Here is a 16,053-nt window from a genome sequence, read left to right on the forward strand (position 1 = left end):
TTACTACGCTAATGTACCAGAACATAATTTATTGCTAGCGAATGTATGTTATTTATGTAATGGAAGTGGCGAGCGGACTTCTGACTTCTGCAAACCCGAAGACAGTTGTGTGTAAAGATGTTTGTAAAATGTATTTCTTTCCCAAATGACTACCCTGAGACGCTTCATGTAATTCAGTATTTTTTTTTATAATAATATAGGAGTAGCAAACGAGCATGCTGTCCACCTGATGGTAAGTGGCTACTGCCGCCCATGGACATCTGTAATCAACCCCAGACAGGATTAGATATTCCTACCTAAGGTCGGCCACAGATGCGCCGCTACCCCTGAAGACTAAGCTGGAACGCCTCGGAAAAGTCTGTCTCCTTTACCACACGCTTCAAACCGGAACACAGCAGCGCCTAACACTGCTGTTAGTAGGTAGAAATAGGTGTGGCGGCGATGTCGCCGGAGTCGAACCACAAAGGGTTCTACCACCTTCAACCAGTATTGTCGTCGTCAACTCATTACTATCCCACTGCTAAGCACGGACCTGCTGCCAGAGTGAGGGGGTTTTAGGCCATGTTCCACCAAACTTGAGAACATATTTTATTTTAAGGAATATCAGGCGTGTAGATTTTCTAGCGATGATTTCCTTTACCGTTTAACTAAGTGATAATAATCCTTACTAATATTATAAATCCGAAAGTAACTTTGTCTGTCTGTCTGTCTGGTTGTCCCTTCTTCACGCCTAAACCACTGAACCGACTTAAATTAAATTTTGTAAAAAGATAGTCTGAGACCCGAGAAAGGACATAGGATAATTTTTATCCCGGAAATCCCACGGGAACTAGGGATGGCGATATAAGATCGATTAATCGGAGAATCTCCTATCGGATCTTTTGGACCAAAAAATCGATTATTTTAATCGATATTAATAAGGACTGAATCGTAAACTATGCACTTGACCAAGTGATGATCTTTAGCAAAGTTGTTGTCCATGAGCTCACGAAGGTTCCAGAGTTGGTACGACCAATTTTCGCCAGATGGCGCCACTGACGTTCCAATGAAGGTACGAATTTTCAGTTTTATGTATGTTAGTATGTCATATTATTTTTTTTAAACGCGGGCGAAGCCGCGGGTAAAAACTAGTTTTTAATAAACACGTATCTCAGAAATCCATTAATAATAATCATCATTCTAAGACATAGACACATACCCTATCTGAGGAAAGCTAAAAAAATAGTCTAAATCGGTTAGGAATGCGCGATCATGCACACCGAACGAAAAGAGGTTCTCCTTCGTTTTTCTTATTCAAAATGGCGTTTGCGCCAATTTTCGTTATGATATCCGTGGTCAAGAGGTCAAAATACGTTAGTCTACCAAATTTTAGGTCCATCGGCGGTATGCGCTTTTCGGAAGTACACCCCATACATACAACCCAAGCTAATAAAATCGTGTTAAAACTACCATCATTCACTAATGTTTACTACCATTCATCATCGGGTATATTCAGGAAAAAGTATATTCAGATAATAATAAGTTGTTTTATTTTGCAAAAAATACTACACTATAATTTTGACATTCCCATTTATTAAATATTTAATTTTAAACAATTGCGCAATAAAATTGTTTTTGCTGAGATTGCATTGTTTTCATAACAAAATTACATTAATTTCTAAACTGCTAAATATGCTAATGAATTTATTACTATATCCATAAAACTAAATAATAAAAAAGAAATATTTACTATATTCATAAAACTGTTCATCATTCATTTGAAGCGTAGTAAAATGTGAAAGTAAAATGTTATGTTTTGGGTAATGTACAAAAATGGTAAAACAAAAAAATAACCAGTGCTTCATGATCTTACTTATTATCGTGCGATCCCATTTTAATTACGAAACCTTTAAAGTTCATTTGATGCTGAAGTTAAGTGTCGAGGTGGTCTGGGAGGAATAGGTTTACTATAAAATTCTTTATAAATCTCTTCCCAAAACTCAAATCTTTTTTCTAATCTTCTTTCAAAACAGTCCCTCAGTTCTAGTTTCTTATCTAATACCATGTGGGGGACACCATTAGGTCCTGTCACTGGCCACGCAGGGAACGGGGACCCCGCGGGAACTGGATTCCTGAAAATATATCATTAATTCATTGCCATGCAACTTCAGAATACGAGTATTTCAAGATGAGTTAATCCAGAAACTAGCAAAGTAGATTAAGGGCACAATCTAGCAAGCAGCCCAGAATCACATTGAAGACTTAAGTGAAAGATAAAGGATATATTTTCTTAAATAAAAATAAAATGTTTTAGCTTTTGTTAGCTACAATATATTTTCTTACCCAGTTTCCATGAAATTCAACCAAATCTCTCTCGTTATATTTTTCATTTCCCTGAGGTTATTTGATATTAATCGCTCATTTGTATGTGTCAGATTCAACCCATCTAAAACGGCCCACGTTTGAGCGCAGTGGTCAGGACCACGCACATCTGTGTACGGTATTTTTATTGTATCCTCATCAACGTGAACATATTCATACAAGTATATTTTATCATGTCCAGCTTCTACATGCAGTTTGACGGATCGCAACGTTGAATATATAACTAAAACATCAGAGAAATAGTCAACGTATCCTAATATTGTTTCTGGTGAAACTGGTTTGTCTCCGAAGTAAAAGTGTTTAACTTTCTTCGCTATTCGTTTTTTCTGTTCTTTGGTTTTAAATTTCAAGTCTCCTGGTAGAAAGTCGGAAAACTTCTTATTCATGTGATTACTCCATACCTCGAATAGGTTTAGTCTAAACAGGCCCTCCATTGTAGTAAATCCATACAACATTGGTACCTTTTCGTAATCTCCGCTTGTAATAATATCGAATGGGCTTTTTTCAAGAAATCTTTCCTCGCCCACATCATGTTCTACGCAAGGGCAAAAGAAAAAAGAAGAATTACGAGGATTTATAGTATTTATAGAATTTAGTACTTCAAAAGAAGCAGTTTTGTAAAATTCTTCTAAAGCATGAAGATCATGGACATTAGTAAAGTTTAACATTCTCGCAAAACGCTTGGCGTTGTCCAAAGGATCATTCTGTATGGTAAATGCCGATAAACTGACGCCACTCTCAGGTATAACTCTGTGAAACAATCCTTTGGCCATTTTGGAAATCATTAGTATGTCTACAGCAGCGGAACCAGCACTGAACCCCGCTAAAGTGACGTCATCAGGGTTGCCTCCAAAGTTCGCAATATTTCTCTGTACCCAACGCAATAACGCGACTTGATCCTTCATACCAGCATTCCCTGGCACGTCTTTTGTCCCGAGACAAAGAAAACCGTGTGCCGCTAAACGGTAATTGAACGTTACCAATATTACTCTTTTGGTCTTTGCAAAATTTCTTGGTGTGACGTAATCACCGAATGCTATCAAATATGCTCCACCGTGGACGTAGACTACAACTGGAATATTATCTTCTAAAGTGTCAGGAACATATATGGTGGCTATGAGACAATCTTCTTTCATAATACGATCCTTGGGAATTACACCCATATAATCTTTTTGTGGGCATATTATGCGTTTGTCCACTGCTTCAAGAGGTTTTCTCCAAGTTGGTGGTGGAAGAGGGGCCTAAAGTATAATAATCAAATATAAACTGGTACACATAGGAAAAGGTAATGTTTTCACTAAAAGTTAAGATACTGTCATTAAATTGTTAAAATATTACTTTTTTAACTACCAACGGTGCCTGCGGAATCTTCTGATGAATGAATCTTATGATTATAAATCATTGTAATAATAGAAGAAATGTTATTTAAGTATTACATAATTCACTTGTAAATATGCTTTTAATTATTCACTCGTTGTTTATAAAGTTATAAGTTAGTAATATTCACAAAACCAAGGCAACTTTAAGAAAATGCTCAATTCGCCTTGTATATTTTTTTATAATATAGGAGGAGAAAATGAACATGCAGTCCACCAGATGGTGGCTACTGCCGCTGATGGTAAATGTTCATGTGTAATCAATCCCAAATCGGCGACAGATACGCCGCCAACCCAGAGGACTAAACTGGAATTCCTTGGAAAAGTATATCTCACTTACCACACCCTTTACAACCATGATACAGCAGCATTTAACACAGCTGTTATTAGGTAGAAATAGGTGCGGCGGTGGTGCCACGGGAGTCGTACCACAAAGGATTCTACCACCTAATATTACCCCCTATTTTATTTATTAGTAAGTGTCACTTGCATTACAGATGCAAGATACTTGCAGTTATTACGGAGCTAAATTTATTATACCTTAAACCTATGTCTTCCCGTAGGAGCAGTAGCGTATGGCACTCCATAGAATACAAAGAAATCTCCATCAGGTGCCTTGTAGCCTCTAACAGGTCCTTGCTCGATGTGGACCAGACGAGATGGCACTGCCTTGTGATGATGATGATGATGTGACGCGCCGTGTGCAGTGTCATGTGCAATGTTCGCAGTCACCGTTGCTAAATACACCAGGACGAACCACCACATCGCTACTCGGTTGCCAAAATATTATCTCCTGTAATACCTGTAATAATTGTAGTGGAGCCTCAGTATAATAAATAGATTTTTTTTATTTACAAAACTTAAATATTTATTGTAACGACTACAAAATCTGCCATACTGTCTTTTTAACACGCTTTTATTACCTTGGGTTGTATATATGTAAGTAACGGAATCTTTGAGATCAATTTTTAACTTAAATTTTAATTTAATTTTATTCTGAGGCGATTCATTATGATTGATTGTTCGATCTTCTACTGCTGTAATATGAACTCTTTGTCATTAAAAATATTTTCTAGTTTTTAGTTCGATTAGCATTAAAAGCGTGTCTTTTTAGTTTTTTAAACTCTTATTTATTATAATATGATAGAAGTAGCAGACGAGTATACAGTGCACCTGTAATCTGCAATCAAACCCATAAGATTACAATCTAAACCTATCTGAATTCAGTCACAGGAATAAGCTGGAATGCCTCAGATAAGGAGGTAGGTATGTCTCCCTTACTAAACCTCTGAAACAATAACACAGTAGCATTCATCATATTCTCTTTGATTAGGAATCACTTAATCTTATAATCCACAACTCCTGTTGATGGGTCACTTCTAACTTAAAGTATATTTATCAATAAACTCAATGATAATAGTTATACCTAAAGATTAAAATCAGGCCTTATTTTTTAATAATCTACCTTTCAGGTTGGTGTTCAATTTTATGAACATTTATCAAAGGTTAACTTTATTAGCATTTATAGCAAATTCTAATATTAAATTGAAACTGTAAATATATTTTAAAACTCGTCAACGTAATCTGAAAGCAATTTATTTGACGCCAATTCTATTATTTACAGGCTTTATATACGCAATTGATAACTTAAATGTCACAAAAAAAAATGTGAGCCGTCACGGGACGCCTGGCAGATGTGAAACATCGACATTATTTTGTAAAAGTAATATGCAGAAAAGAACATATTGTGATAGGAACTAAATATGTCATAATGATAAAATAAAATATTACGATTTTTTTCTAGATAACGATGACTATTTATTAACACGCTTTTATTAGCTTCAGACGTATGTATGTTGGTATGTTGGTATGTTAGTATGTAACGGAATCTTTGAACATGATTTTAACCCCCTTCAAAACGTCGGATTAACTCAAAATTTGGCATACCTATTAAGGACCGATGACAATTCAATATTTTAAACATTAATAGTTTTGTACCATTGTCCTTATCAACATCCTCTGGATTAACGATTTTCGAGGCGAGATTTTTCAAACACCTTCAGCAAAGTTCATCGCAACTTTAGATTGCAAATAATAATTATTGCTATTTAGTTTCAATAGGCGTAACTTTTATATCGTGATTTTTAGTTTAAAAAATAATAATGTTATTTCCCTATAACTCAAATGTTCTGAAACATATCTATAATGCGCTCTTCTAGAATGATTTTTAGGATTCCGTACTCAAAGGTTAAAACGAAACCCTCTGCGGTCTGTTCGTCTGTCGTTGGGCTTTATCTCTTAAATCGTACGAGATAGACACTTGATTTTTTTACAAACGATGAATAATGGTGGTCGCTATAACGAGAAATACTAAAAATTAATAAATAATTATAGTTCAAAAAACTAAAAAACACGCTTTTATGATAAAATCAACTAAAAAGTAGAAAATAATTTTCAATCTAAGAATCAATAATTAAGGAACAGTAAATAGTATAATTGTGGAAAAAGTGTGGGGTGCTCCATTTATCAGGTTCGAAAAGCACCCCACACTTTTTCCACAATTATACTATTTACTCTTCCTTAATTGATTCTTAGATTGAAAATTATTTTCTACTTTTTAGTTGATTTTATCATAAAAGCGTGTTTTTTAGTTTTTTGAACTATAATTATTGATTTCGATTGCGCACGTCGACGCGTCGCCACACCGTACACACTACTGCATATAGACTGTATATATATACCATCGTATAGTGTGGCGAAGCGTCGCCACGCTAGAAATCGGTTTTACGTGCGGCTATAGATGTTTCACATCAAAAAGAAAATAAAAATACCTGTTCACAGAACTTCTTTTTCCACACTATTTCTTCTCACAATTATTTTTCCAAATTTTACTGTACACACCTTTCATTACTTTAGCATTATACCTATTATATGAATTAGTTTTATTTTTAAGGTGTTTAATGTTAAGTAACGTCTAACATAAGACACAACCTTCCGATAGTTCCACTAACGTATAAAATAGTTATAGTGATAAGAATACTCCACTAAATATGTTTGAGAATTCTACCATGAGAACTAGTCAGTTGAACAGTTTTTGTTTAGTTGGGTTTTTACATAAGCTATGTACAAAAACTATTTCATTGTTTTGGATCGCACATTATGTATTTAATGCAGTTTTATTCTAGGGTTCCGTTCCTAAAGAATAAAAATAGAACCCTGTTACTGAGCCTCTGCTGTCTGTCCGTCTGTCATAGGAGTGTATCTCATGAAGCATAACACCAATTTTATTTTTTGCAGATTTTGAATAAATGAGGCGGGTATTTAAACAAATACCAAAAATAAATAAGCTTGAAAATATGTTGGAGTCGCCATACTTCGTTTAAACATCTCACTCTTCCCCTGAAACCAAAAACTACTTTGCGCACAACTACTTTTGTCATCGTCAACCCAACACTATCCCACTACTGGGCACGGGCCTTCTACCAGAATTAATGGGGCTTAGGCCATTGTCCTGCGCGCTGGCTAAGTGCGCAATAGTTGAGTTCATATACATTTGACATTTTTTAGAGTTTCAACTCAGGTTACGCACATATCTTTGAAAAATCGGTGAAAGGATGAAGATGAAAATCGGAAAGCCTGGGATTCGAAACTCTGATCCCTCGATCGAGAGGCCGAGTTTCAATCACTAGGTTGTGCTTGATTTTTTTTAATTATTTAAAGTACTTATAAGTTTGACCGCCGCCATTTTGTCGCGCCCTCTGACTGACGTCACAGAGCATGTTTTGTGTTATTAACTAAATGCATATAAAGTAATTAGTTAAGGTTTTACATCATGGGAAAGGTTAAAGGACCACTTTATACATATATCCTAGTGTAGTAGTGTAGTACCAATAATCTAGTGTTATTGTGCAAAAACAGTACTACAAGTACACCAGATAGTGATTTTCTCTTCCAAAAGATGCACACGAAAAAAATGGGGTAAGATAGACTACCTCCAACATCGCATTAACATTTGCATTTATTATAACAAACCAAACAATAATCTTTATTTATTTCGCAAAAAATCCATTATATTATATAAAATGCTAATGTTCGTACGTAAATTCACAGTTTTCTCTATTTTCCGCAACTCTGATCTACTTCCTGTGGGGATGGCAGATACCCCTTTGGTACCTCCTGATGTGCGTAAAGAAGTTTGGTCGGGGTGGGTGGAAGTGGGTGGTTGAGGGTGGCGAAAATGTGAAATAATATATCTGTCCCTCTCTAACTAATGTAAATGTGAATATAAATGTCCTTCTCTAACTCACGTGAGCTTCTGGAAAGTTATGAGAATTTTTGGAACTATCTAAGTTCCAAAATGTGTGCAATTGATGTAATCAATCTAGAATTCTAGAATGATGAATCTAGAATGATTGATGTAAGTTCGAAAAAAATCTGGAATGACCTAAACAGTTCCAAAATATGTGCGATGGTTGTAATCGTTCTAGACAGTTTTAGAGAACTTCTAGAATGATCCTAAAACTTCTGAAAATTTTTGTTCTGGTCTAGAAACTTCTAAAAATTTCTAAAATGATTTAGAATGTTTCAAAATGAGTCAATAATTTTAATATTGATCCGAAATGATCGAGATAGTAATAAAAAAAAATCTGGAATGATCTAGGAAGTTCAGAAATGCGTGCGATGGTTTTAATCAATATAGAATGTTTTAGTGAGCTTATGATCTAGAAAGTTCTAGAATGTGTGCAACTGATAAAATCGATCCGATATGATCTAGAAAGTTCCAAGATATGCGCGATTGTTACAATTGATCTCGAATATTGTAAAGAGCGGGGGGGCTTAGAATTTTGTCACGTGGTCGAATTGATCGAGAGAAATCTTGCGCTTTTTTTACTATATTTGAATATGACGTGCAGTGTTTAGTGCTTCTTACACTCTCAATTGGTAGCGCTGACGCACATATGTCGAAACGTCAGCTGTTCAGCGTCAACGTCAGCAGAAACAAATAAAAAGGTTGTTTTCATTCAATATGAAAACAACCTTTTTATTTGTTTCATTTTCTGCGTTCGGAATTGTAAAAATTCACATTCGCAATACTACGTAAAAAAAATATTTATCAAAAAATATTACCAGTATAATTTAACATAACATATATTATAGTTTACATTTATTAAATATTTAAATTTGGGCATAAACAATCTAACATTCAACTTAATTGTTTTTGCTTAGATATATTACATACTATACTCAACAATGCCTAATAAATAAATTAACATTAAAAAAGATAGTTAAATCTATTACGTAAATTCTAATTTCAAACATCATAATGTATAATTATGTTTTTGCTTGCACGGAAATACATTTCATCATTAGATTTACTACCAATTGTTTTATCTAAATAGTATACTTATAAATTTAGATAAATTGCATTTAAACTCTTCAACAGTTTAATTATATTTATTTTGCCATAAATAAATGCATTAACGTATTCCGTCATATATAACAATTCACTTATTTTAATTATTTACCTACGTCCATAATTATATCATTTGCAAATATAACATATAAAAAAAATATATAAAATATATTTTTATAATATATATAAAATAAAATAAAGTTATATATAAAAAATAAAGTTGTGTTATTTACACTATTTATAACTCATGAACGGCTCAACCGATTTGGCGATTTGCATGTCATAACAACATGACTAGATATAATGGAACTGTCATTAATATGTAAACCACCATGTATACCTATATCTATAAACAAATAAACTATTTGGTTTGATTTGACTTGGCTTAAAATTGGTGGACAGGTAGCTTAGAACCAGGAGACGGACATAGGATACTTTTTATCCCGTTCGACCGCCTTTCCGTGAAGTCATTATATAACGTCGTATAACAAAACGCATCTGACATGGAATAACAAAACGCAAATGTCAGCTGAACGTGATTTTGTCTATGGTTAAGTAAATACAACACAATCATAGATATATTATCCTACTGACGAATATATCTATGAACACAACATCACGCGCGCCTGCTAATTGTCCGGTTGCTTTTAAATTTTCCGCATATCTACTTTGACCGAATCAATTGACGTTTAGTTATTATTACAATAAAATCTAAAAATGTCGTAAAAAAAAGGCGATCTCCACTAAGATCCATAAGATGTAAAAATCCATTGATGTATCTTTTTGCACTTTTTTGTCCACTTTAATACATGATACAGGATTTTATTCAAAGTGGATCTTTTAGAAGTAACGGGTGTCGAAAGATCCATTATAAATAAAAACATACGAAGAAACATATCTTTTTTATGGCTCAAAACACTCAAAATAAACTTAAACAGGGATCTTTTCATATATTTTAATGTATTTTATTCTAAATAACGCGCTACCGATATCACTCCATTTATTAATTTTATTTGACTTGTAGAGTTGTTTGATGTGCAGGCGTACTTTTGAATGTACCATCAGCAAATACGTGTTTGACTGTCGGAATTAACTCTCTAGTTTCTTTTAAGCAAAAATCTATAATCGGCGATTCAAATTAACTATAGTCAGCTAATAGGAATTTGAAAATAACTTGGGTATTTCGACCTCGCTGGCATTGTGAAATGTTATTTTGTTAACGCCTAATTTTGAATTATGGTGTTAATACAAACGCCTTTTATAGATTTAAACCTTTCCTATGTTCTTTCTTGTATTGGAGGCCATCTTGGATGTGAGTTTTTTGTGTGCTGTATTCTACAAGTTAAGTCCTTTCATTTGATGCCCATATTGGGTGGATTGTCTTGAAATATGTAGATACGCCGCCATTTTGTTAGGGGGGCCATATTGGATTGACAACAAAACTAAATTTATATGACTGCATTGTCACGCGTAATTAAGACTCATGCCAAATTTCAACTCAACCGGAGACAGGGAAGTGGGTGAAATTTAGCTTGCAAGATTTGATTACAAACACCGGGACAGGTGAAACTAAATAAAAATAAAAAAAAAACCAACTTGTAAAAAATAACCAGTGCTTTATTATCTAACTTACTTGTTATCATCCGACCCCATTTTAATTACAAAACCTTTAAAATTTGAATTACTAATATCAGTATCATCGTAGACATTTCCATCCTAAGTTCATTAGATCCTGAAGTTAATTGTCGAAGTGGTTGAGGAGGAATGGGATTACTATAAAATTCTTTGTATATCTCTTCCCAAAACTGAAATCTTTTTTCTAAACTTCTTTCAAAATAGTCCCTTAGTTCTAGTTTCTTATCTAACACCATGTGGGGGACACCATTAGGTCCTGTCACTGGCCACGCAGGGAACGGGGACCCCGCGGGAACTGGATTCCTGAAAATGTATCATTAATTCATTACCATGCAACTGCATAATACGAGTATTTCAAGATGAGTTAATCCAGAAAGTAGCAAAATAGATTAAGGGCACAATCTAGCACGCAGCCCAGAATCACATTGAAGACTTTAATGAGAGATAAAGGATATATTTTCGTAATAAACATAAAATTGTTTTAGCTTTAAGTAGTTAGCTCCATCACCCTTTTGAGGTCTACTGCTGGACATAGGCCTCCCCTAATTGGCGCTACTCCAACCGGTCCCGTGCCCTTTGAAGCCCGCGGTTTCCCGAGGTCTTCTTCAGGTCGTCGGTCCACCTAGTCGGAGGGCGGCCTGAACTCCTTTTGCCTACGCGTGGTCGCCACTCGAGGACCTTCCTTCCCCACCGGTTATGGGTCATCCGAGTGATGTGGCCGGCCCATTGCCACTTCAGTCTGCTAATTTTTGGACTTACCCATCCGGATCGTTTGTCCCAGATAATTGTACTCATCAACAACTTCGAGAGGAGTGCCATCAATAACTACCAGTACGGGTGTGACATGGACATTGGACATGATTTTCGTCTTGTCCATGTTCATCTTAAGACCCACCCGTTCTGAGGTCTGTTGAGGTCTCCAAGCATTTTGCTGAGGTCCCTCAGCGAATCTGCCAAGATGACTATATCATCGGCAAATCGAAGGTGTATGATATGTTCACCATTGATGTTAACGCCAAGACCTTTCCACTCCATCAGATCGTGGACATTACACATACATCTTCCAACGCAGCGGTGAACAGCTTCGGCGATACTACGTCGCCTTGTCTGAATCCCCGCTGCAAATGGATAGGATTCGTCCTCTGATCGTGTAATCGGACTGACATGGTGGCGGCTTCGTATACACACTTCAACACCTCGATGTACCTATAGACGATCTGGCATCGCAGAAGGGACTCCAGCAGCGCCCAGGTCTCGATAGAATCGAAGGCTTTTCGAAGACAATATATTTTCTTACCCAGTTTCCATGAAATTCAACCAAATTTCTCTCGTTACATTTTTCATTTCCCTAAGGTTATTTGATATTAATCGCTCATTTGTATGTGTCAGATTCAACCCATCTAAAACGGCCCACGTTTGAGCGCAGTGGTCAGGACCACGCACATCTGTATACGGTATTTTCATTGTATCCTCATCAACGTGAACATATTCATATAAGTATATTTTATCATGTCCAGCTTCTACATGCAGTTTGACGGATCGCAACGTTGAATATACAAACATAACATCTGTGAAATAGTCAACGTATTGTAATACTGTTTCTGGTGAAACTGGTTTGTCTCCGAAGTAAAAGTATTTGACTTTTTCCGCTATTCGATTTTTCTGTTCTTTGGTTTTAAATTTCAAGTCTCCTGGTAGAAAGTCGGAAAACTTCTTATTCATATGTTTACTCCATACCTCGAATAGGTTTAATCTAAACAGGCCCTCCATTGTAGTAAATCCATACAACATTGGTACCTTTTCGTAATCTCCGCTTGTAATAATATCGAATGGGCTTCTTTCAAGAAATCTTTCCTCACCCACATCATGTTCTACGCAAGGGCTAAAGAAAAAAGAAGAATGAGGGGTATTCATAGTATTTATAGAATTAAGTACTTCAAAAGATGCAGTTTTGTAGAATTCTTCTAAAGCATGAAGATCATGGACATTAGTAAAGTTTAACATTCTCGCGAAACGCTTGGCGTTGTCCAAAGGATCATTCTGTATGTTATATGCCGCTAAACTGGCACCACTCTCAGGTATAACTCTGTGAAACAGACCTTTGGCCATTTTGGAAATCATTAATGTATCTACAGCAGCAGAACCAGCACTGTACCCCGCTAAAGTGACGTCATCAGGGTTCCCTCCAAAGTTCGCGATATTTCTCTGTACCCAACGCAATAACGCGACTTGATCCTTCATACCGGCATTCCCTGGCACGTCTTTTGTCCCGAGACAAAGAAAACCGTGTGCCATTAAACGGTAATTGAACGTTACCAATATTACTCTTTTAGTCTTTGCAAAATTTCTTGGTGTGACGTAATCACCAAATGCTATCAAATATCCTCCACCGTGGACGTAGACTATAACTGGAATATTATCTTCTAAAGTGTCAGGAACATATATGGTGGCTATGAGACAATCTTCTTTCATAATACGATCCTTAGGAATTACACCCATATAATCTTTTTGTGGGCATATAATGCGTTTGTCGACTGCTTCAAGAGGTTTCCTCCAAGTTGGCGGAGGAAGAGGGGCCTAAAATATAATAATCAAATATTAACTATACGTAGGTTAAGGTTATGTTTTCACTGAAAGTTAAGATAACTTCGTATAATTTTAAAAACTATTATTTTTATTATTAACTACCAACGGTGCCTGCGGTATCTACTGATGAAGATGTTATCTATAAGTCTTATAGATATGTTATTTAACTATTACATAATTCCCTATAACTTTAATTATTCACTTTTTGTTCATAAATTATAAGTTCGCAATATACACATCACTCACAAAAACCAAGGCTAACTCTTATAAAATGCTCACAAGTAAGCTTATAATCATAATAATAATCTTTTTTGCATCATCCAGTTATCACATACATATCCAGGTGTTACAAATTTTGATACAGTGGCATGAAACCCTGTAAGGGTGTAGCAATTTAAATTAATTATAAGTAAACATAAGCTAATGTAACAATAATTTAAATATACAACACAATTTATCTTGCACTTATGTGTTTTTATAATATAGAAGGAGCAAACAAGCATGCAGCCCATTTAACAGTAAGTGGGTAATGGACATAAGTGGTAAATGGACATCTGTAATCAACTCCAAATCGGCCACACATACGCCGCCAATCCAGAGGACTAAACGCCTCGGAAAAGTATGTCTCACTTACCTTTCAAACCATAAAATAGCAGCGCTAAACACTGTTATTAATAGGTAAAAAAAAGCGTGTTAATAGCTATAGTCGTGGTGCCATAAAGGATTCTACCACCTTATATTAGCATTTTTTTATTAGAAAATGTCACTTGCATTACAGATGCAAGATACTTGCAGTTATTACGGAGCTAAATCAATCATACCTTAAACCTGTGTCTTCCCGTAGGAGCAGTGGCGTATGGCACTCCGTAGAACACGAAGAAGTCTCCGTCAGGTGCCTTGTAGCCTCTGATAGGACCTTGCTCGATGTGGACCAGTCGTGACGGCAATGCTTTGTGATGATGATGTGACGCGCCGTGTGCAGTGTCATGTGCAATGTTCGCAGTCACCGTTGTCAAGCACATCAGGATCAACCACCACATTGCTCAGCCACACTGCCTGCACTGATGTAGCCATTCATCATCATCAACTCATTATTGTCTCTCAGAATGAGTAACTAGTACACATAAGTAAATAGGTATACATAAGTAAACTATACATAAGTAAATAGGTATGTCACTTCAAATCATAACATAGCAGCGGTTAACATTTTTTATAATACAGGAGTAGCAGATGAGCATGCAATCCACCTGATGGTGGGTGGCTACCGCCGCCCATCGATATCTGTAACCCCAGATACGCTTAGATTCCTACCTGAGGTCGACAGATACACCGTTACCCCTGAGGACTAAGTTGGAAAGCCTCGGAAAAGTATGTCTCCATTACCACACCCTTCTAACCAGAATACAGCAACGCTTAACACTGCTGATGTTAGACAGAAATAGGTGTGGCAGTGGTGCCGCCGTCAGTCAAACCACAAAGGGTACTACCACCTTCAACCCTTACTACAATCTGCCTGATTTACCGCTCTCTTTATTTTACTGCTGGCACAAGTCACCCACAACGCCGTGAAGACTAAAGTCAACTAACTAAACTTCAATACTTTCCTGGCAAAAATCACAGAAAAATAATAAATACCTGTTCAGTATTTCTTCTGAATTTTTTTCTTTAAGTAGTTTACTATAATATGATGTAAATTTGCTTTATTTTTAGATTAATTATTTTTTAGTAATATCTAACATAAGACACGACCTGTGACGACTACGTATAAAGAAGGAGTGAATATCTTTAAGAATTCTACTATAAGAACTATGTAGATGGTTGAGGTTTTCTAGTTAGTTAAGTTGAAGTTCCTTAGGCAATTCACAAAAACCACTTCATTATTTTGAATCGCACATTCTGTTTAATGATTATTTTGTATTACCACCTCATGGCAAGTGGTGGCCAATGGACATCTGTGATCAACTCCATATAGAATGGATTCTACCTTTTTTTTTCTTCTCGAGGGAGAAACCTTCAAAAGGTTCCCGACGACGTGGGAGCGACGCCGGGTTATGTGGGATTTTTACCGCACTAAAACCCCCCCGGTGGCCGTCCTCAACGCATTCTACGCAACTCAATGCAACAGTTAAATTGATGAATGGGAGTGGTTCCAATTTTTTGATCAATACTTTTTTTAATACTTTTAGAAAGATGTATATTTTGCGTTGATTTTAAAGATTATAATCAATAATAATGAATACAAGCCGAAATGTATCTTAATTTTATTTAACTGACACAATTCAAACCAAAATATTCTTATTTACTTTACAGAAAACTTTATAAAATACTTAATAAAATACATTCCCTTGTTCTTTATAAAGGACATCATATGGTCGGACATCGGATGGTCGGTACATCACTAGTTAGTGTTTTCATTTTGTTGGGCACAAATAACGGATTGACGTGATAAACGATCCGGAAAACAATGAGTGGCGAAACACTACTGCCACCACTTTTAAACCCCGTATATTTTTTAATTTAACACGAATTGATCACTACGAACGTACAATGAACAGTTACAGCTCCCGAAATTTATACTTTTCAATTACTCTTTGCTCGTAACTCCACTCTATTTTTTTTTTCAAAATAAAAGATATAATTTTTATTTACGAGAGGGGAAACCTTCAAAAGGTACCCATTGCC

General features: G+C 35.7%; 3 protein-coding genes across 3 annotated transcripts in view; 1 reads left to right on the forward strand and 2 right to left on the reverse strand.

Moving 5' to 3' along the window:
* CTL16 (C-type lectin 16) overlaps nt 1-16,053 on the forward strand; it is a 445,139-nt gene that overhangs the window by 392,729 nt on the left and 36,357 nt on the right. The gene's annotated exons all lie outside the window — the stretch shown is intronic.
* Nucleotides 1,758-6,739, reverse strand: LOC140747299 (juvenile hormone esterase-like). Its single transcript, XM_073079631.1, has 4 exons — nt 6,569-6,739; nt 4,278-4,539; nt 2,323-3,602; nt 1,758-2,111 (listed from the first exon to the last, which is right to left on the reverse strand). Exons 2-4 carry the CDS (start codon nt 4,500-4,502, stop codon nt 1,889-1,891), a joined length of 1,728 nt encoding a protein of 575 aa, XP_072935732.1. The 5' UTR covers nt 4,503-4,539; nt 6,569-6,739; the 3' UTR covers nt 1,758-1,888.
* On the reverse strand, nt 11,952-14,411 carry LOC140747576 (juvenile hormone esterase-like). Its single transcript, XM_073080117.1, has 2 exons — nt 14,193-14,411; nt 11,952-13,362 (listed from the first exon to the last, which is right to left on the reverse strand). The coding sequence occupies exons 1-2, from the start codon at nt 14,409-14,411 to the stop codon at nt 12,079-12,081; spliced, it is 1,503 nt and encodes a 500-aa protein (XP_072936218.1). The 3' UTR covers nt 11,952-12,078.

This window comes from Epargyreus clarus, unplaced genomic scaffold (genome assembly GCF_041222505.1).
Source record: "Epargyreus clarus isolate Ecla_fem2 unplaced genomic scaffold, WU_Ecla_fem_2.2 ptg000014l, whole genome shotgun sequence".
Lineage (NCBI taxonomy): Eukaryota > Metazoa > Arthropoda > Insecta > Lepidoptera > Hesperiidae > Epargyreus > Epargyreus clarus.